At 38.4% G+C, this 23,492-nt stretch overlaps 1 protein-coding gene across 6 annotated transcripts in view; it reads right to left on the reverse strand.

Annotated features, from left to right (window-relative positions):
- Window positions 1-932: 932 nt before the first annotated feature.
- Window positions 933-23,492, reverse strand: part of TMEM63A (transmembrane protein 63A) — a 29,652-nt gene continuing 7,092 nt past the window's right edge. For all 6 annotated transcript variants that reach the window (XM_035559373.2, XM_050709715.1, XM_035559363.2 and 3 more), the window contains exons 6-24: window positions 22,792-22,829; window positions 21,500-21,642; window positions 20,809-20,860; window positions 19,593-19,701; window positions 19,147-19,217; window positions 18,616-18,696; window positions 17,967-18,090; window positions 17,475-17,608; window positions 14,651-14,788; window positions 13,095-13,248; window positions 12,242-12,348; window positions 10,554-10,640; window positions 9,868-9,930; window positions 8,691-8,853; window positions 7,501-7,606; window positions 6,017-6,184; window positions 3,081-3,196; window positions 2,629-2,691; window positions 933-2,021 (exon numbers count right to left, since the gene is read on the reverse strand). In XM_035559373.2, the coding sequence (XP_035415266.1) occupies window positions 1,920-2,021; window positions 2,629-2,691; window positions 3,081-3,196; window positions 6,017-6,184; window positions 7,501-7,606; window positions 8,691-8,853; window positions 9,868-9,930; window positions 10,554-10,640; window positions 12,242-12,348; window positions 13,095-13,248; window positions 14,651-14,788; window positions 17,475-17,608; window positions 17,967-18,090; window positions 18,616-18,696; window positions 19,147-19,217; window positions 19,593-19,701; window positions 20,809-20,860; window positions 21,500-21,642; window positions 22,792-22,829 (2,019 nt within the window). In that variant the 3' untranslated portion in view covers window positions 933-1,919. The remainder of the gene's footprint in view (window positions 2,022-2,628; window positions 2,692-3,080; window positions 3,197-6,016; window positions 6,185-7,500; window positions 7,607-8,690; window positions 8,854-9,867; window positions 9,931-10,553; window positions 10,641-12,241; window positions 12,349-13,094; window positions 13,249-14,650; window positions 14,789-17,474; window positions 17,609-17,966; window positions 18,091-18,615; window positions 18,697-19,146; window positions 19,218-19,592; window positions 19,702-20,808; window positions 20,861-21,499; window positions 21,643-22,791; window positions 22,830-23,492) is intronic.

Here is a 23,492-nt window from a genome sequence, read left to right on the forward strand (position 1 = left end):
ATCTCGAGGCACCTCTTAGTTCTACAAAGAATAATTCATCAGTGTTGTCATCCTGGCCAGGTGGTCTGTAATAGACTCCCACAATGACATCCCCTTTATTTGTTCATCCCTTAATCCTTACCCAGAGGCTCTCAACTTTGCCATCACCAACTTGAAGTTCCACACAGTCCAGCCCATCCTTCACATACATCGCCACCCCACCACCTCGCCTACCCTGCCCGTCCCTCCTGAAGAGCCTGTAACCAACTATTGCAACACACCAGCCACAGGACTCATCCCAGACTCAATGCCAGTATGTATTCAGTAAGACCGTGATTGCTGAAAACAAAGTAAAATAAAAACAACACACATGATCCCCAGCTCCCCCAACTGCAATACTGAAGCAACAATATAAAGAAACATGATGCAAATCCACGTCTACTAGAAAAAGGCTCCGCCCTTACCTTTTAAGAACCAGGAGCTGTGTACTTACAACTAACAGGATGGGCTTGTCATCTGCATTACCAGAGTTCTGCAGGGTCCTTCTTGCAGCAGGACAGGTCTCCTGCTCAGCATTTGTCCAGAGTGCTCATCTTGAGAAGGTGGAGGCAGTCCTGCAAAAAAACTAAACATCTGTACGTACTCATCCCTGGCACAAGTTCTACTCCATTCTTCTGATGTTGCTGCTTCACAGATACGCTAATACAGGTCAAGTTCAGGAGCTAAAAGGTTTAACAATGAGCAGGCAAACAAACACAGGTCTTTGGAATGTAAAAATCATCTCCCTGCCCAAAGGTCAAAGATTCACCCCCTCCAGAGAACATACTGTTGTTGTAAGTCTCATGACAGTGCTCTTAGAAACAGTGCATGGCACTGCTCACACTGCAAGGCAGCTAGCAAAAGAAATACATCAATATGCAAGGAAAAAAAAAAAAAAAAACAAGACAGCCTGAAACTTCTGAACTGTTTTATTGCTTTGTGATTTTTAGTTGTACTTTGACACAATGTACTTCGGAATAAATTGGCGCCTACTACATAATTTAAAAACTTAATATCTTACAGCTCATATATTGGTACTATAGAGAAAACCCAGAGATTTGTCATTTTGACCCAAGATTAAAAGAAAGATAAAATATTTACACCCTTTATTGTTGGCAAGTAAACATTCATTGTGGAAGGCCCTTAAAAACAGTGAACAAAAAATATCAACCTAAGTGCCCTCCAAAAATGTATAAAAACACTATCAGGTAACTCACTCCTTTCTTAAACTAGACTTTTTTTTGCGCTTTGGCACTTTTAGTGTTCAAGTGCACAGTAACTCCCTCATCTCATTACTTAAGGAAAAAATGAACGTGCTTCAGGTGAAAAGAGAGGAGAGATTCCCACACACCATCCTCCACTCCCACACAAACAGTATTTTCATCAAAAAAGTGACGCTGCTTCAGGATTTAGCACATACCAAGGAGTTTATAAATACTAAAGCTTTTTTTTTTTTATAAGAATCTTTTTGAATAAATAAATGACAGTTGGTAATAGAGAGCTACATTTGCTTTGGTGATCAGTTATCTATATGCAGCATAAGTTATCTTCATAAGGCAAGCAATGAGATAGCAGACGTGAAGTCCCTGAGGATCAGCAACTCTGTGAAACAAACATGTTGAACAATGTGTGTAGACAGCCTGGAAAACAATCAGTCCCAAGGCATCTGCTTTTTGATCTCCAAGCACAGCTGCAGACCACACAATGAATTATTTCTATCTCTCTTCTGTAAGCAGGAATTCATAAAAAAAATCAGAATACTTAGTAGGCAGTGGTGGGGAATTAGTTCTTCTAATGTTGGACCAAGTGCTCCATCTTGTGTTAGTCCTCAGTATTCAGAGAAAGCCTTTCACTCCCTTCTTGATAATTGCTGGTTGGGCAGAACAGCTTGTAACTCCTGCCTACGAACTACTGTTGTCCATGGTGCCATATGATGGCTGCTCCTTTTGGGCAAGCATCGTCCTTTCTGTAGAATGAGGATGCAAAACTCGGGGGATGTACATCTGAAATCACAAGCGTTAAGGATTTTACTAGTCTCTCAGACCATAACGTTGGGATAATTTACCCAGGATAATTTTTCCCCTTGCCATTCTTCTTTTCATCCATTTTCCCATTCTTCAGCTTAACACCCGAGGCCTTTTGCATGCTACAGGAGGCTTCCTGGTGCACCTCTCACCTGTACACACACAACTTGTAGATGTGGCACAAAGATCTCTATTTCTACTTCAGTCCTACAGCCTTTTTAGTGACAAGGCAAAGACCTGCTATACATGTCACAACTTTCAAAGTCACAAAGCAGTGGCAATTGACTACATTTGGCTGCTGTCCAGATGTCAGGTACTGTCTGGTGTAAGGCCCAGAACAGCATTTAGTGCTGCTGGAAGTAGCGTATCTCAACTACTCCTAAAACTTCAGCTGAAGGTACTTCTGGAACACCACCTGGGAACAGTCAAGGAGCCCAGCTGCAGAACTCACTGGTCCCACCAACATATGGAAGTCCTACAGTCCATTCAAACTAGTATGTCCTACACAAGCTCTTTGGCAAGCAGGGTGAGAAGTTAGGCTTTTCTGAGAAATGTAAGAGAATATTAGTAACTCTTAACTTCTTACAGAAGACGCTGGGATGGTTCGTACATCTGTGTTGTTTCCGCTTTCGCACTGCACGTCTTCTATCTGTAACCAGTAACGTGGGGGAAAGGGAGAGAGACAATATCAAACTGGTAAGTTAAAACAGTATTAAGAGATGGTAAGCACTTGAAAACCAGCAGAAAGAAATCACTGGGCAGTGCTGGTGCTCTAATGTACAGTTACAATGAACTCGCCTCCAGTCTTTTTCCATACTGCTCTTTCTCTTAGATTTGGTTCCTGCTGAAACTGGCACACTTTCCACTGTGCCAAGTAATCTGCCTCTAATGATCAGCCCTTTTTAGTCATCTTACTGGAATTAATGTTTGTGGACAGCCATCGCTACTGTCAAGGCAAGAAACACCCCAACATGACTAGCTGGTGCTACATCAGATACATAGGCAGGTGCTGAAAGGTGTAAGGTATCCACCACTTACCTTATAATTCAGTGGGCTCAGATGCTTGAAACAGCCAAAACAAGAATAAGCCACGCAAATAGCGATTGTGATGTTGACAACCAGGAAGGTAAACATGCTTGTAGGTGCTTTAAAGCCTAGAAAAATATCCAGAAAATATAATATAAAAATACAGAGCAAGAAAAAAAAAAAACTCACTCTTATTTGTCTTCCCCATTTTCACAGAAGCCTCATGTTTCCTCCTTGGAGGACTGGGCAAGCCACTTCCCACCTCAACTAGGAGAAGCTGCTTAAGCACAAAGCCTGCTGACTGCTAAAACTGATGAATGAGTTATTTCCCCCCCCCCCTTTTTTTTTTTTTTTAAAAAAGAGGCTAAGGCAGGCAGCTGCAAATCTTGAATGCTAAACAAGGCTCGCAGATCCTTCTTCTCCTCCCTCATTTATCCTGGGCCCACTTCTAAGATGCTTTTAATTAATGATCTGTGAAATGTAATAGGTAGAGTCCATTTATTAAATAGGATGGTGGTACCAAACCAGAGGGCTTGCAAACAGCTCAAAGGGGAAAAAAATGACCTTTACAGATTAAAAGTTGTTCCTCCACTACCTCCCAGGGAAATATATATATATATATATATATATATATATATATATATATGGATAACATGACTAGCTTCTCAGAGTAAGAACTGGTGAGAAAAAGTTAACCCAGCTGTTTCTAAACTTCTTTGGCCAAAACGAGCAATAACAATCCTCTTTTCTGTGTGTGTTTGTGTTAACCCCAGCATATGTAGTGACACAGAACAGACAAGTTTACTGTTTAGTAGGTTATATGAACAGATCTGTGCAGATCTATTTGAGAGGAGGAATAAAAAAACAAAGTACATGTTGCTGTTCAAGCAAGGGAAATGAAAGAACTTCCCTATGGATATTCTGGAATCTCCTTTAGAAGAAGTTGGTTTTCTAAGCATAGGTTACATCACTCTTTAACCAGCTGTTGAGGAACGTCTACATCAAAGCCAATGTATGGAGTGAGCCACAAGGCAAACAGCAGACATCAGGGGAGAAGTCTCCACAAATCAGTTTTCCCCTGCCCTGCATCCTCAGCACTCATTGCTGCCAACACCTCTAGAGAACCATGGGACTTAGGTGCCCATCCCAGGAGACAGGCTGAACTGCTGATACTACTGTTGTCCTCTGCCATGAGGGACACAGGCTGAGGAAGAAGATAGTAGCTGAGGAGGAAATAGATGACACTGGTGCAGCCTGTCTGCATGCAGTACTGTGAGCAGTCAAGCGATATTTGATCCTGACTCAGAACTGGGATAGAAGTCTTTCTAGCCTTACATTTCTGTGAGTGAGAAAATAGAGTATCGCTGTACTCTGCATCCATAACGTCCGTCACTGCACCAGGCAAACTACACAAGTCATTGATTAAGCAATAAAACTTTACACACACAGTGATTTATTTTGCAGATAAGGAAGCACTCTTCCCCCTCCTTCCTTCCCCTTGGCACAAGGGGTAGCAATTAAATCAAAACGTCAAGGTCCTGCCTCTCATCCTCACACCACTTGTCAGTGCACAAGGCTGTCCAATCAAGGCATTGAAGAATATCCAGTTAAACAGTAATTCTATACTAAACCAAGCCAAACATAGTAATGGAAAAAACAGATTGGGTTAAGTTCCACAGCAAATGATGGTCTTGCCGCAGAACCAGGAAATATAAGGATTTCATTTTTACTACACCAGGGTTTCCTTCATAACAATTAGAGACACGTCAACTGCTGCATGTTTGTTTTTTTCTAAAGCATGCTCTCAAAATTCTGCTGTTATTTTAGAGGACATGAATTTGTTCGTCATCCCAGTTGCAGAGAGAGATCTCAAAACAAAGGAGAAAATCTCCCAAGCATATAATTACCACAGTGACACCTGCTCAACTCCAAAGATAGCCTGAAGCCATAGTTTTGAGTGCCTCTTAAATCCACTGGGAACTCCCCAAAGTTAAAAAATATACTGTTGGCAGACTGTCATTTATCTATAAGTACGCTGGAAAAGCACGATGCAAACATACTTTGTCATCAGTGCTGTGAGAACAGAGAAGGTAAAATACAGTTAGATTCCAAGAGCTCCCTTCCCAAGAAGGGAAACTTAATTCCCTCAAGCATCACCAACATTCCTGTTCCATGACGAGTGCTTCCTCCTACATCATGAGTAAAAAGCTGTAAGCTATCACGTACCTTTTCTGATGCCAAAGCTGTTAGTATACTGCAGCCAATACTAATAATGCCAAGTATTTGCAAAATAAAGAACATCTGCGTATTCAAAATGAATTACACAAAACCATGAGTTTTTGAATCACAGTATGGGGAGGAGAGTCACTATCTCACTGCAGTCTTCCGTATAAAGTTTGACACATGATGTAAAACAAAGGCCTTAGTAGCATTTGCCAACATTTTAAGAATTTTTTCCTAAACAACAGTTGTACAACAGAAGTAATAGCCAATTCACTCAGGCAAATTCAACTTACATACAGACTGCACAAATGTGTGTAGTGAAGCCAGAGACCATCTACTAACAATAATTCTGAACAGACTTTTCTTTAACGTTGGTGTGTTTATTTTTATTTGTTTATTTTTAAATACTGTCACTCTACAGTCCAATTGGCCAATTCAAACTCTGCAGATTTAGGGAACCCAACTTCCTGTAAAGTGAAAAAACTGAATGGAACATGATATTTCCAGTTAACACATCAGCCATCTATGCCTTCTTCAGAGCATCTTATGCAAACTTGTATAAGCTGCAAATATTGCATACCTCAGTGCAACAGGTAACCCCCATGACTTCCCATTTACAGAGGCAAAAAGAGAAGCCCATAACGCCTATGGAACTTCACATTTCACGTGTAAGAAAGATGTCAAGAGAAGTAAGACTGTTCTCAGTGGAAAAAGGTAAAGCTTACCCAGTCGCAAAAATGAGAAAAAATAGAGCCATAAAAGGCAGAGAATTGGAGCTGCAAGAGCCTGGTTCACTGCTGCAAAGTGCATCTTCTTTTCCAGCTTGGCAGGGAGATATGCATAGTAAAGGTTGTAGCGGTCAACCATGTGCTTCAGGAGTATATATATTAACCCTGGGAGGAAAAAAGGAAGAGCCAAGGAGAGGTTGTTGAAGACTTGATAAAAGCAGCAATCCTGTGAGATCTATACCAACAAAGCGACTGAAGATCCAGATACTAATGGTGGATACAGCCCAAATATGAATGGAGTACAGCTTCATGAGAGCAGCCTGCTTCTACAGTAGTTCATGGGGCAGGGCCAACATCCCCAGGGTTTCACTATCCTTCCCCTTCTCCTCACGCTTCTCTGTGGCACCACTTGTACTCCCAGAGTAGAGCCCGAGTTCCTCTCTAGTGCTGGCACATTGGGCCAATCTGTTTGGGTAGGCTTGGTAACTCCCTCACTGCAGTATGGGTAAAGAAGAAAAGTCTAGCAATGGCTTTGTCTTTTCCCCTGAGCCTTCAATAAATCCACGACTGGATTTCAAGTCAGCTTTTGTCCTTCCCCGACCCGTCCCGCACAGCAAGGCGGCCTGTGACTTGGAGACCTTCTCCAGGCCCTACAGAAGGACTGCAGCTCTAACTACACTACAGGGCAGCTGCACTCTACCCACATACCCTGAACTAATTAGCTGGTTGTCTAAGCCAGCGCATCAAGCAGAGTACAGCATTTCCTTTCCTGTCAGAGGATAGTTATGGCATTCACCAAGACGTCGTCTCAAACAAAGTGGCTAGGACATCATTAGGTCACATCCCTAGGGTCAAGACCACGGAGCATGCAGGTGATGGCCACAGCCCCTTTTCTCATTCAGGGCATGGAATTTTAGATAAATGGTTTGCAACACAGTAGAGCTGCAGCAGTGCAAAGGACAGGTAGTTTTCCAGCCTCTTACTACTGTATCAACATACTTCTTTTTGTGCTTATTTTACATACTTCACTCAAACTTTAAGACAAATGTTATTGCAAACATGCCTAAAGGATTTGGGGATCAGAATGTCTCAAGTCAAGCTTGGCTGCTTAAGATGGACCTCCAGATACCTTATGCAGCCTGCTTCTCCTAGACCTCAAGAACCAGAGATAAAAATAATCCCCTCACACCCAAACCTAACTCCTATGCTTAACTACTAAAAACCACCACCAGAGCTAATTCACACAACACTCAAAAATAAAATCAGCATTTAATATTCAAATACAGTTTCAACTTCTAAATGCAGCGCAAGAACTAATTCACCATCTTCCGTCCTATTTTTCCCCACAGGAAGGGATGAAAAGTTTAAAGTCCTAAGGATCATCAGCATCTGAACTGTACCAAGAACCTAGAATTGGGCCTTCCTAACTCCCACTTGGCTCAATCTCACTCACGATGTCCACAGCTCATTGGACAACTTACCGAATGGGACAATGATGGGACACGTAATGCTATAGGCCATGACGACAGTGAACACACACAACATCCATGCGTACATCGCTCCAAATTCATATTCAAATGCTTGTTGCTAGGAAGGAAAAACAAAACACTTAAATCTCTCGTGTCACCTATCAATTTGTTAGGAGTTAAGACAGATTCACTAAAGCAAGTCCACCTTCTCTTATTCTCTCCCTTTGATAGATCAGTTATTTCCCTGAGAGGTACAAACAACACTTATGTATAAGTATTGTGTGTTTTAAACAGGTACACTCACAGAAAACATGTTACTACTTCCGTAGCCTTAAAAAAAAAATTCCTCAAGGGTAAGTGTTTTCACCTACAAGAAGCAACTATTAAAGCCACAAAGTAGGAAGTAATTGGGCCAAACACAGAACCTTCATCTCACTGCATCTCTCATTGAATCTGTATACTGTTCCTTTTGCTGGTTTTCACACCAGGGAAAGCTCAAGATGTCAAAGCTTTGGTATGGTTGGTACTCCCGTTTTTTTCTAATGCTTACCTGAACCTCTTGGAATGGGAAAAAAAATCTATACATATCAGTTCAAACACAACAAGGTGTAACATGCAACAGTTAACAAAAGCAAATGTTTAACATGATTATTTTAAAATGGACATCCCCCCCTAAAAAAAAAAAGAAAAAAAGGAATGGGGGCAGCTGTATACAGGCTTAAGTTCGTATTCCAACAGCTTGAATGTCAAGCTGCAAGACAAAATGTCATCTGAAAGTTAAAGTTCAGTGCTTGAAATCAGACGGTAAGCATTAATCTGAATGCACATCTAACAAAATAAAATCAAATTGCACATGCTTGATGGCTGACAGAAGAAACTAACTGTGGACAGATCCAAATTTTAAAAACCCTACAATTTAGAGTATAAGATAGCATCAGAATTCTACTAAAAAAATCCAAATCATAAAAATCTGACTTGGAGCTACAAAGAGAATATTTTGACCATCTCTTACTTGAATAAATACTTCACAGTTAAATATGCTGCAAAGAAAGGCAATACAAATCTGTTACAGATGAGTGAAATAAAGGCCAAAAAATGTCAGGACGTGATAGTTAATGGTCTGAAAGATGGGGGCTCCCACTGTTTCTTATAAAAACCAATTGTTTAATTGCTGCCTCTTGGCTAAGGTGGGGCTCTAACACCTGTTTAATATTTTTTCTTTCTGCTGTGGACTTGGCCATTATCATGCGTATGGTATAAAGGATGAGTCCAGGTAGGCGCAGCAGCTCCATCCCATTGCCAATGAAAGCAGAGGCAATCACGTAGTTCACAAAGAATGCTCCCTGGTCAGGCAAAAAGACACATCTGCAAGGAAAGACATCAGACAGTGACTGGAAAGCAGAAAAGCAAATAGAAAAAACATATATACAATGGATCTCTATCGTCTTTGGAAATCTCTCTCCATAGGTATAAGTACTAGCCACCATAAGAGGTGGCTAGAAGACTTCTGATAACCTTGCTGAAAAAGAGTACTACCTAACGATAAATGCAGTAAGTGCAGTAAAAGCGTACTTTGATGATGCCAGTGCAAACTAATCTGTAAGAAGACCGGCTGAGTCACGCAGGTTGGATAAGGAATAAACTGTTCAAGCAAAGAAACAGCAGTCTGATGGGGTGGCTGATAACAGACAAGAGCATCACTTGATGGCTACAACGGCAACTTGAGACAAGATAAGAAGACTATAAGATAAAATTATCCTATTACAGTGTAGTAATTCCTAATCATCTTCTTGTTAGTGACTTTGAAATAGCAGTTGAGAACATAATTTAAGTCTTAATAACTGCATCCTATTCTTTCCCTCCAGGCACCTTGCAAACTAGTCACCATGCTCAGCTCACAGTCACAAGAGCTTCTAATAACCAATGTCTGCAAGTGTGCGGTACTCGCATGAAGACATTTGTATTTCTTAATATCAACAGTGAGTCAATGGATTTCAAAAAAGAGAACTGTTGCAGCTATTTAGTCCCAGTGCAATTCTTTGGAAGATCCTTCCTTTGTCAACGATACATAAAAACCCTCAGTACGTTATCTGGTCCCCTCACCTGCATTACATCATCCTGTCTTTTCTTGTCTTCTACAAAATTTGTAAGGTTTGGGAAAAATAACTCTCCTTAGTAAATGTTTGCATATATTATCTGGCAGGAAAAAAATAGACTTCTCCACAGCAAAAGCATCTGCATTCTCCTCCCCTTATTTATAACCTCGATGTCTCCCCTAAGGTACCATCCCTGAGCTAATCTTAATAAACACTAACCAAAGTTAGTCAATAGCAAAAAAAAGCATCCTAAATAATTGTACAAATTGTTGCTAATACTTACTCTAGCCTAATGGCAGAATCAGATGATTCTCTGTCAAACAGCCAACGGAAGAAAAAATCAAGACTGAAAGAAAGATGGTTAAAATTAGTGTCCAGAAGCTTAGCACTGTGTAAAATTGCTTCTCTTTCAGTAGTTCAGATCAGGATAACAGATGGAAAGAATTTAATCAAATAATCTGAATACTACTTTAGCTTTATACTTACTGCTGGTCAGAAGTAGGAAAAAAAAGATGCATAATAAAAGAAATATACCTACTTCATACTAAAGTTCTAGACAATAATTTTTAGAAGCCAGTATATAGGTAAGGCAAATATGTGCTATCCCATCAGCTAAAGACAGTTAAACACAGTACAGGTCCAGAGAAAAAAAAAGAAAAACTAACTCAGGTATAAGACATACTCAGGAAACTAGGTTCTCAGCTACAACAGTGTGGGCAACATTCAATTAGCCATTGATCTTTCAGTGTCATAGATTTCTTTGCTACACAAAAAGCAAAACTTCACAAACATTAAGGGTCTTCAGATGAAGAACATGAGATTTCAATGTTACAATGTTTTAGTGTGTCACCAGACACACTGGAAAGGGGTACATCAACTGTACCTCAACTAGCAACTAGAAAGCAAAAAATTTGTCATTCAAAAGCTGTCAGAATATCCAAACATTACTCTATTAAACTATGACTTTACCTGGTCAGACCAAGTGAAGGCAGAATCAATACCATGAAGATCAGAAATATGTAGACTTTATGCATCATTATTCTGTTCTCTGCAGATCTGCCAACAGAAAAAGTTACTAAGAAATTCATATTAAAGACTTCCACACATGAACGATCTTGCTCAAAGAATGTCAGGACCCACGAGACTTCCAGCTTCCCCTGCCATATACATCACTACGATATACTTGCAAAAGAAACACCTTTGGGATATTCACTGATTTCGACCAAGCAGGCTCTCAGTATCTTCTTGGGCACAGAAAACATTTCAGAAGATTAGTCCAGATGCTGTGCTAACAAAACTACCACCCTGTACCACAAGCAAGGGGATGAGCACCAGTCACAGCTGGTTTCTCTTCTAATGATACATCTCTCAGCAGCTTGTAAACAAGCTGCTCTTCAAATACTATGCTAAGAAGGATTAGGCAGTTTGTTGAAGGGTACCAGTGCCAAGAAACTAGACACTCAGACAAGCTACTTAATTATACTTGCCAAGAGTCAAGACTTTGGGAACACAACACTACTAATACTATACCCCTCCTACAGTAGTAGGAACATCTTTCTAAGGACACACAGTTGCCAGAAAAGTGCAGAGATGCCATAAACAATTCAGACTCTTTCAAAGATGCTGTCTCATATGGCATTAAAACCAGAGTTTTTATAGGATCACATGGCCACTGGGTACTGTGGGACATATCAGTTAGTATAATTATACTAAGGCTTAAAATCAGACCTGCAATTACTAGTGACTCTAGAAAACTGTTTCAGCCAATTCAGAAGGGCTCAAAGTTCACGTGTTTAGTACAACTATCAATAAAAAAGTTGATAAAAAGCATACAGTTCGACAAATAAACAGCAGATTCTGGACACAATGTCTTATGGGGGAATGGTACAAAACTAAAAAGGATTTGACCTCAGAATATAAAAATAAATAAGCCACGGCTGCAGGCAGAAGATTGAATGAAGCGTAACTAGGATTCAGTGCACACTATCATGCTTTTATCTGACTGTAGGTAAACTGGAGATGAAGTCCAGTATGCTAAACCAGGCTGTGCTGAATACCCCAGGTTAGCAGCACATCACCAGTCCTATCTGAAAATCTTGCATCGACAGATCTGACAGGCCTTGGTCCTGTAGGTCTTTCGGAACACCACTAACAGTATCCAGTAGCACTGATTTGCGCACTGTTACATCCCATCATTTCTTCCATGTGAAACAACACGAAGAAGGATGTCCTTCTTTTAGGTAGCATGCCGGCATTCAGAGCACTTCTTCTTGAAGTAGGATTCAGGGACTCAGAGGGTGGTGAGGCACTGGCACAGGTTGCCCAGAGAGGATGGGGATGCCTCATCCCTGGAGGTGTTCAAGACCAGGTTAGATGATGCCCTGGGCAATCTGATCCAGTGGGTGGCATCCCTGCGCATGACAGGGGGGTTGGAACTAGATGGTCTTTGAGGTCCCTTCCAGCCCAAGCCGTTCTATGGTTCTATGACATGATTCTATCATTCTATCAGGTATTGCATTAGAAAGTGATGAGAACATGATATTCCTGGCTATGAGAGATCTGGAGATTTAAAAGCACAATAAAAGATAAGCACTTTCTCCATTGTTCTAGTAATACACAGCTTAGATAAGACTGAAACAGAGGAAGATCTTGCTTACTTTGTCCAGTGGGACTCCAGCAATGTTGAGTAATAGACAATTGTTGGTAGCAAAGCTGAGAAGGACCAAAGCAAGAGTGTTGGGAAAAATTGACTGATGATGGGATTCTAATTGGAAAAAAAATAAAATTAAAGGTGTTAAAAATAGTTTAATGCAGCTGTGATAGAAGAACAGAGGCTGCACTAATTAGCTTTTTGTAAATTATAGCAGGTTGAACAGTGACAATCATATTCAGATGCAGACTTAGAATGAGGTAGAGCTCAGCACTGGTGTGCAAAACAGGAAACAGGAGTAGGATTGGGATTAAAATTCCATGAGAGTGAATCTCACAAGCAGCTTTTATATAGTTTATACCACCTTGGGGAAATATCTAAAATGAACAGTTTGTAAGAGACTTCAGCTGAAGTCAGACTAGGACCAGATATATATGACATCCTGGTTTTCAATCCAGTAAGCAAAATAAAACCATGGCATTTTACTTTAGAGTTTAAAATCTGAATTCCCCTCTTCTCATCATAAAAATCAAAATACAAGTTGAACATGAAATTCCATTTTTGGCAAAAGGTTTTAGATTTTAAATATTTAAAGTTATGTAACTTTGGAATGCAACTTTTACTTCAAATAAAAGATTTTATTATATAAAGTTTCAGATGAAATTATCCAGCCTACTATCAAGGAACAAAAGAGGACCAAGGACCTGACACTTTTTAATCAGAAACTACATTAAACAATTTTGAGAATTTCAACTGAATTTAGCTTACAGACATTGTTACATTTTCTTATTATGCACCTATCCATTTAGTAACATTTTGGTCTGAAATACAGCTATATCCAAACACATAGTGATACTCACATTAAGGTAGTGAATAGGTTTAGTGACATTGAACTTGTCCATGGTTGAAATGATTATGGATGGAGTGGTAAGAAAAAACAGCACAATAAAAAGAAACAAATTAATGCAAAACCATCTAAACCACCATTTCAGACCACGCACCGAAAGATTATTCCTGCCAAAAAAAAGACAAAAACAAACAGTAAGCATGTGCTATTTAAAAAAAAAATATATATATATATATATTTGTCAAGTAATAGGTGGCACTGCATTTTCAAAGCTGGGCTTTCATATCCTCAAAGCTAAATAACAAAGCACTACAGAAGTCCCAGTTGCTGTTAGAAATAATGAAAACAGTGCAACCTTTCTTGAGTGATAACATAACTTGCACTTTCAAAACTTTAGTCTTTTGTAACACTTAAATACAATGTCCAAAGTAGTTAAGCTTTAGGATGAAACACTTTGTTTAGTATTTCTACATTATTAAACTGTGAAAGTTAGAACGAGATTGCAATTACACAGAGAATTTCAGCAAGGAGAATAGCTATCAGAAGCAGAATCTACCAAGAAACTCTGATTTATATAAAAAACAACACCCAGCTGAAACATCCAACTGCATCCACAGCAACCACAGGTCTTAAACAGGCAGTGTTCTTAATGTTTTCTGAAACAGTTCCCAAAAGGACTGGAATGACTTGAACCTCAGCCAAAGCCAAGCATTAAGAACAGACAAAGCAGGGACAGAGGCTCATTATCATTCCCTCTGCTGAGAACTCTCATGGTAAGTAACATTAACATGGCAAATTGCTGTGCCACCTCTTCAAGACAAAAGCCAAACAATAGTATTTTTTGTCTCATTTGCAGTTTCGGTGTGGGCAATGGAAACGTCACAACAAATTTTCTGTCATACGACCTGAAGATTATATTGGTGCAATCCTACATTATTTACAAAGCAACTGGAAAACGTTTAGTCATTTTTAGCCTATAAGCATGACAGAAGACAGCACAGGAACAGCTTGATTCAAAAAGCATTTATCTACTTTCACACACTCCTAAGTAAAGTCTGTGAAATTTACTGGGTCAGTAAAAAAAGAAGTTGGAAAACAGACCATAGTTCAGAGTGGATCAAGTTATACTTGTCCTGTGGCATCGCCAAAAATATATATATATATATACACACATATATACACACGCACACACACACTTGAAGAATACTCAGCACTAACACCAAATTCCTTGCCTCATATCTCAACAGTAGATATACATTAGCCTCAAAAAATGGAGAGGAGGAGGTAGAGGCTAATTAAAAAAATAAAAATGGATTTAAAAAAAAATCAAAGTTAACAAGAATTGCAGGTACCAGAACTTTGTTGTGGTAAAACTCTATAGTCAACCTCTGAGAGACGTCCCCAAGGTCAATGAAGAGCAGCATTAATGGAAATATTCACACCAGCCAAATAGAAACGTTCCATAAAGTTTCAGTTTAGCGTTAAAGAAAAATACACTTAGACCCCTTCTCCTGTCCCCATTATAAACCTACACTACCATAAATAAATGGTGGAAGACAGGAATCTTACCAACATATATTCTCAGGATATGGAGCATATTTAACCTTCCAGTTTGATACGCAGAGCTCCTTGCTGTAGGATGATGGCTGTGGTTCTCCTTTACAATTAATACCCTCACATTTGCAGGCATTGAAGTCCTTAAGGATGCTGTAAGGAGGGAAAAAAGAGGGGGATTTTTTTCAAGTTTTTTACACCTGAAAATGCTGCAGATATAGAGGAAGACTGGTAATAGTGGTAAAAGGAAAAATAAAAAACACAAACTCTTAATAACTAGAGATTGAGAGCGCGTTTAGACAAAATGGTTATTACATACACGAGATGATGTTACAATCAGACACTCTTACTACCACAGGCCCTTGATAACTGACAAAGCTGGAAAACAAAAAAGCAATCTTGATTTGAACTGTTCAGTTCTTCTATTAACACTAACGGCAGCAGTGGTTCGTATTAAAAAACAAAGTCTGAGAGCATCAGAAAAAAGACAGTTCCCCAAACACCTCTTACATAACTACAGCTGTTCTCAAGTCATAGCAGACTGAACAATTAGTCTACACTTCATTACACTAATATGAAATCTAGCCATCTTTGCTTTTCGTAGAATTATCATCATGCTGGTATCCTCACAATTCAAAATAATAACCTCTTTTGCCTGTTCCCAAAATAAACACATTTAGTTTTATCTTCTAATATTTTGAGTTGAATATCAATGTATTTAAACCAAATCGAAACATGGCCAGAATAAATGCTCTAAAAGATTTCTCAAAACACACCAACAGAAGTGATAAGCATATATTCAGAGACAGTACAACTGTGTGTAAGTCACAGCGTAAAAGGTACTCCAGATAAGCACCATTTCACTAGCATAGAAACGGTATACATTGTATTTGAAAGAGTAGACTGTAAAATTCCTGAACATGCTTTTTTCTAAGTCATGCTCTTAACATAAAGAAAATAGAGAACCACACAGACACCAAACAAAGCAATAAAAGACAAAACAGATTTTTATCTTACCAGAATTCAAGTAGCGATGTAAAACTGTAAATACTTGCTGCTGCAAGATGCTAAGAAAGTTTTTTGATACTTCGATATCTTGTTTTTAAAGAGTAAATATGAGGCAAGCTTTAGCAATTCCAACCACACTACACCAACATAAGCACCAACTTTAATCCAGCTTCTACAGCTACCTGACTCCATGAACATCAGTCCTGGCTTCTGGCTTCTTCCACCCTTTTTCAGGGCTCTGTGGAGCAGAGACCACTAGTGGCACCATATGACTTTCTAATGTGATGGTAGCCTCAGCTCCAAGCGTAAACTAATTTTCCAAAGAATAGAATCCACTGCAAGCTAAACAAGCTAAAATCTTTCTTAATAATCCAACTCAGATGCCTGCAGTGCAATTCAGAACACGTCTGAGAAGAAATTATCCTATCAAAATTATAAACAAGAAATTAACAGCTAGAGAAAGAACCTCAGTGCTTATTTTTCCTTTTAGTTTCACATCTTAAAGCATTAATTCATGCTCTGGAATCTCAAAGTATAGTATGTAACATCACAAAAACAGAAGGGCAGATTTCATCACATAATTAATACTCGGTTAAAGAGCAGCATGCAAAGTTTTTCCAGCGTCTCAAATTCTCGAAATCCTACACCCTGGAATCCCCTGAAAAGAGCCTGAAAGACTGACTCTCTACTGTGACTTGAGAGTCAAAAGAACACAGACAATTTAAACCAGAAATGCTATGAAGAATTAAAAAAAGCATGATGTGTTACGCTTGTATTACAAGTATTACTCTGCTTCCCTTCACTCACTCTGTGCTAGTAAAAGGTGCTCACAAACTGCTAACAGAAAACGACAGGTTACATGCATTTTCTCTACAAACAACTAAATAAAAGGGGCTGAACACCTTCTGATAATAGGTCTACACATAGATCTATAGCAAAAGGTAAGAAGTACACATGTAGTAAAATCTGAAGTCAAACAGATTTTGAGGGTCATAAGCAATCTGCAAGCAAAAAAGGAATATTGAAACAGATTGTCCCACATAACCCTCCATCATCTTGCAAAGAAGTAACTATTACTAAAACCTAGAATATTTGACGTAACTTTAAAAATGTCTCTTTTGAATTGTCTTATCCTAGCTTATCTAACAACTTGCTTATTCACCACTTTTTAGAAATATGTGCACATACAGATTTATACACACACACACACAACAAAAAAACAGCACGTGCATACACACATACTTTTCCCTGAATTCTGCACAACAAGTTATTAAGCTTTCTATTTATTTACAGACACTCAAAGCTGGAAACTTCAGTTTCTACTCTTTACTCTGCCTGGTACTTTGCCAACACCAAACATCCAGAAACTACCTTTAAAATAAAAATAATTAAACACTGATGGCCAGGTCAGTCACTAACTACTTCACTGAGATTACTAACTAGCAGTATAATTTGCACCCATTGTGATAGCTTGGTAACTTCACTTGCACAGTAGAAAATGGAGAAATCAGTAACCCACATTCAAGATCCAATTAGTCTGGCCTACTATTAGCCTAGACTGATGGATCCCACACAGAAGAGCAAGGTTCCTCATCCCAATAAATGTCTAGAGCCATTTAGTCTCTTAGCATCTAAATTCTTTGAAGTATAGAGGCTTAATGCACACTTACAGGGAAACTTACCAGTAAGCAGAGCAGACCAAATCCACAGGATGGTGAAGAAGAAGAAAGGAAGAAGAACCAACATAAGCACACAAGCAACATAAATCAGATCAGATTAGTAGTACTATTACAGTTAAAACAGAACAAAGACGAAAGCAGACAAAACTTACTAGGTTGCCATGGATTTCTCTTGAAACGTTACAAATGCCATTCCCAGTGGTTTATTTTGAACAGCTTGTTCCTCCTTTGAGAATTCTTCCATCAGTTCATTTGTAACTCTAGTATAATAATCTACAGCATCCTCCTGTTGGGAAATTGATGACTGTTACATCCAAGTATCAGATGGCTAATAGCTTCATTAAAATACAGTCCACACAAACCATAGCCCCTATTCCTTACACTAATTCCAGAAATTACAAATCACATCACCACACAAAGACAAACAACCAGAAGGGTTTTTTTTGTACTTCTGTTTTTGCACTAAGATTAAATTTCAAAAATTTTAGGGAACTCCTTTTCCCTACTGTAAAAGAACATGAAAGATGAGCTCCCTGCAATAAATAAGTGTCTTCTGAAGTTCAACAAGATGTTACACAAAAACTAGTCATCTCTACTCTTACAATGATCTTCCCAGCCACAAGTAAGAACGAACATTCTCTTACCCTTTCACATCCTCTCATTTCACAACAGCAGAACTGACCACATGGCTTAGGGTTGATTTGGACCCGCTTGCCATGCTTCTGATGCAAATGCTTATAGTAAGTCAGGCTTTTTTCTGCCTGTTTCCTAGATGGAAAAATACATCCAAAACATTTTGCAAAAGAACAGTATCAACAGCAAGTTACAAAGAATATAAACCCCAAGAGAAAAAATTATGTCAAGGACTCATAACAAATCAAAGATATTCATGTATCTTATTTTGTCTACTTCATACAATTTATTTTCAAACCTATAATATCATGAGTCTACACTTGTTGTGAGATTCCAGAAGGAAAATTTATTATTGTATATCCCAGAAAACAATCCTTTTTCCTTCTGTGTCCAACATTTCTGACCAAAGCAAGGTCTGCTACAGCTTCTAATTAGTTACTAATTTAACAGCTCAGTTTTCTACTTTGTACTGCCCAAACAAACAAACCAGCTACAGCTCACTTTAAAATACAACTGAATCTAACTGAATACCAGACCAGAACTTTAAGAGCCGAAAGCACTTCTAGTATATGCAAGCTTAGTACTACTAGTAAATGTTGATTAAGGACTGGCAAAGCATTCAAAAAATTATTCCAAACTCATATATTACAAAATAAGTACCTTTTTTTAAATAGATAAATAAGCCTGGCTACATCATAACATAGCTGGACCTCCAGCACAGTGCAGGTTGGGTAGGCAACACTGAAAAAGAAACACTACATGAGAAAACACAGCACATTTAAGAAACTTTTTCAAAGAGCATCACTGATACCTAAATGACACCTCAATCAATGTCAATGGTGTAACGCAGAGAGGAGACTTCCACAGAGACAAGTGCTGAAAGTTACTTTAATGAGATGTGCAGCATTATTCCCAAATAAAAGCCATGTGGCAGCATTAATGGTAAGTGTGGATATGCAGCCACTTTTTTAGATTCTATTATTCAGATCAGCTATCTAGCTTTATTGAAATATAGTATCTTCCCTTCTATTCTCAATTATTTCTAAGTAATAAATATACTTTTAAAAGATGGATACTATAACATGGATTTGAAATAGTGCAAGAGTCAAAAATGTTTCTGTTTGGACAGGTAGAACTACCAGGATAATTTTAAATCTCCTGTTAATGATACTAGTCAAGCACGGAACTTACGTGAAATGACCTTGTATGGTCTCTTGATTTGCATTTTTTGGAAGACCAGTTATAAACAATGTGCACTTAACCTGCAAAAGAAAAAAACTCCTATTTTGAGAAACCGTATGACTAAGGAGAAAAGAATACGAGGAAGGAAGTGACATAGCACGGGTAGCTAAGTTTTAGAGGGTGAAAAAAAGTAGGATGTTCTGATTTTGTTGGGAGCTGCACCTATTCAAGACAGCAACACATTTACCTTCTATATGAGTTGAAGATAAATCAAAATTTCACAAGTCCCTCCCCACTCCCTGTCTCTCCAGCCATGTTTCACAATTCACTCAGTGGAGCTTTGCTTTCAGTAAATTCCCTCACACTTGCATCACATTCTAGCAAGGAGGCGGCATCTTAGCAATTTGCTTTTTTAATGCTATTCACTTTCAAACACTTTAAAAAAACAAACTTACTATGTTTTCTTCTTTATATGTGACTGCCTTCATGTGATGTCTCATGAAGACAACAGTCAGAATCAGGTAAACAACAGCAAAAAACGTGTGCAGCCACAGAAGATTGTTACTGTTGGACAAAATGTTATGAATGTGAGAAATAGAAACAACTAATTGTCCTACTGATACAAGTAGCCATCAAAATGCTAAGCAGATCAAAACCTTTCTTTGAACACAGTAATAAAAAAGTAGTAACTGGTAAATAGTCATACCCATGAAGATGCTTGGACAGCCACTAGGGCTACCCATAGCATTTTATGATAAACAGTAAATGAAACTGCAAAGAAAACCACTATTCTATAGCATGGATCTTTTAGGAAGCATTTGGCTTGTGCCTTTGCATTCAGATGATCAATAGTACACCCCATGGTATTTGCCAAAATATATTTTATTGCCATTACCTTGTTGGGTGCATAATTGAGCTCCCCTTGAAGACAATCCTTACCCAAAATGAAAATAACCCAATACAGGGAGTAAACACTGCTTCTCTGATAGCTTGTCCCTCCAAACTTAGGAAAGTTTGGTTCTATGAACAGCTCTTCATTTTTGTGAAGAGCATTAATAATTACAGGTAAATTAAGATACGGGAATCTATTTTGCAGATAAAAAAACAATCAAAAGTCTCCACTAGTTACTAGGAATCATAATGTGGTTAGAAAAAATGAAGTGCATTGGCAGAAATTCTATTGGACATAACAGCATGGATAGATATAAAACATATAGCCTTGTATTTCAACTATTGTATAGGTTTAAAAAATAGAAGTAATTTTAACAGTGGTCTCAAATGGGACAGACACACGCAAATCTAGTGTAAGAGAATTCAAGTCATCTGAGTTACATGTTATAGTAAAGCTGTCAGCTTTATTCCCCTTTCTGCACCATGGTTTCTTTCAACATGGAAATTTCTGAAAATAATATTGTTAAACGTGTGATCATTAGCCAAGAAAAGCACATGGTATAGAAAGTAAGAGCTGACAGAGTAGAAGCCAAGTTTCTAAATTTCTTATCAGTGCTGTAATGCGTAGCCTGAAGCAGAACACATCCCAGTTTCAGTTGATGATACTTGAATAAGTAATTCCTACCCTGTGACCCATGTTGCAAGTATCAATTCATTGTGTTTAGAGACTATGGCAGGAAACAGACATAAGCATAAAAGTACTCTGCAGGATTTACTCACCCAGTTTCTAAGTTTTGTATAGTTGTTCTTCCAAAACTATAGGGATCTTTAACTAAGAACAAAAACAAGTATCATAATTAACTGGTGCAAAAATTCACATGCAAGCTATGAGAAAGCCAGCTTTTCTCTTTTTTAAATGTTGATCTATTCAACATTAAATATATTCAGAATCATAATCAACGCTGGTTTGCAATATTGCATTTTAAAGTTGGCAAAAGAGTGCAAGTAATAAACCACTTTCAGCCTATCAAGAGAAATAACAATTTTTAAGATCTGAATACCAGATCTTTGCAGCATGTCCCCTCTCCTCTAAGTCTCTGTTCATATCCAATTAACAATGCTGTTCAGGGTTTAGAATCAGTTTCCTTCACATTTTTATTCCATCTTCACTGATTTCCTCTTCTCTGACAGTTTTTTTTAAACTGCATGAATTCAGTGCTTACAGAACAATACCGATAACCTTACTGAGGTCAAAAATGAGAAAATTTATATGGCTTTGCTTCTTAGACTGTCAGATATTTGAAAAATGATAATTCAAGTGACTGAAAATTGAGTATATGTTCAAAGGAGAAAGAGATATACTATATCTGAAAAGCTAAATAATCTTTTAGCACCAACTATTACAAGTTAAACCATCACAACAGAAAGAACTGCACAAGCATAAACGTAATGTAAAAAAAAAACCACTTACCAAGTAGATCACCCGATAAGTTGACAGGCAATATGACACCCACAGACAAAACGCTGACAGCAATCAACAAACAGATGATGTGACGCTGGAAAGCAAGGTAATGTATGGCATCTTCACCACATCTGTCATGAATCTCATCATCGCTACACCATTGAGGGAAAAGCACAAAGGTCAGTCTACTCAGAAGCACTGGAGTTCTTGTTTTCTGTGTCATTTTGTTTTTTAAACGTACATTATTCTCTCAGTCTACCCAATGACTTTCCCCCTATCAGATTTCAACACGGTTGTGTTCTTTCATGCAGAAGTTTAACTTCAAGTTCCAACAGTGTCTTTTTCTTGCACAGTATCAAGATATGAGAATTAACATAGGGGAATTTAAGACAGAAACAAGTAATCTGAAAAGGAAATATGCATACAATATCATTTTATCATGCTAGAGATGACAGACATCTGCCATGAATTCCTGTTTTAAGACAGTCACAGGGTAGTAAGTCTAACTCAAATTTTAGGATCACACTGTGACAGCATTCACTCATCTCAATAAAGGCTTCCCATGAGGAAAATGATAACAGAACCACCTGACTCTCTTGACTCCCAATTAGCAAAAGATATTAATAGGTTTCCAAAAGAACTGTCATCTACCCATTTTCAGCAAGACAGATGGGTAAAATACTAGTTCTTGGAAAAGGAAGTAAGTAACTAGCGAAAACTGAGAAAGACAGGCTCAATCCCCACACCTTTCCTGTTTCAATGTATCCAAGCTAGGAATCGATTTGAAAAAAAAAAAAAAAAATCACAGTTTACTAAGCCCAAAGAGATATAAAGAATCAACATCACATGTCTAATGCTCAGTTTCTCAGAGACAGTGGAATTGGCTTTTCCTAGTCAGTCAATTCCAGCCCCAACTAAACCAACAGTTCTCCATAAAAACCCTTGCAGGGAAAGCCTGTTACCTACCCAAGGCCCTACTTGCTTCAAACAGGGGAACACCCATGCAGTACTGTTTGAAGGGTAAAAGCCTAAAGCCTGGTTATTGGCTCAGAACCCATACAAAAGCCATAGATTCACTTCAGTTCAAAATCTGTTCCTAAATCAGGAAGTCCGTATACTGCTAACAGAAAGGCAACGGTATCCTGTATTCCCATGTGGTCACCTTGTTTTCATATTCTTTTTCCTACCCACTATTGCCCACCCCACTGGAGGGGCACGTCCTGTTGTTTGTATTTAATTCTATCTACACAGGGGAAGAAAAAAAAAGTGCAAAAAGTTCACTACTTTTTCCATATACTTACTGCATCCGAAAAGCAGCTGTCATCCAGGAACAAAACCCCTATAAAGAAAGAAGTTTTAGGAGCTAACATAGAAAAACATACTCTCTAATCTGTACAACTAAGAGAAGTGTTTCTATTAAAGCCAATTTCTTAGCTAAAAAATTTGCAGCATTACTCCAAAATCATCGTTTAGAAACATACAGAAAGATACCTATTACTGTACATATTTTTAAAGGGTTCTTTGTAATGTCTGCCTTCAGAGTATTTAAGACATTAGCGGATGGTGGTGGAGGATTATTTGCAGGTTTACTGCTTGGACTTTTTAAATTTATAAAGCGTGTCCAGATCCCAACTCTGAACAAAAGTCATCATTTAATCTTGTAATGAAAATCGGTTTCTAATGCATAGTTTTAGACAGGTGATTTTCCCCCTCCCCCCCCCCCCCCCCAAAAAAAAAACACATTTTCAGAGACCCCAATTTCAAGGTTAAGCTACACACGAGTCTCATACAAGTTAATCTCTTAACCTGTAGCTAGAAGCAACAGAGCGATGTAAAGCTAGATAAGAAGCCTTTCTATTAATTCCAAGTCCTCCTATGAAACTGTACAGCAGAGATCACATCCCACTGCATGTTCTGTATGGTTAAAAAAGCCAAAACCCTCCTTCTTGAAAGGACTATTCTTCAAGTTAATAATATTCAATTAATGAGACATTTGTATTCA

Source organism: Cygnus atratus, chromosome 3 (assembly GCF_013377495.2).
Source record: "Cygnus atratus isolate AKBS03 ecotype Queensland, Australia chromosome 3, CAtr_DNAZoo_HiC_assembly, whole genome shotgun sequence".
Lineage (NCBI taxonomy): Eukaryota > Metazoa > Chordata > Aves > Anseriformes > Anatidae > Cygnus > Cygnus atratus.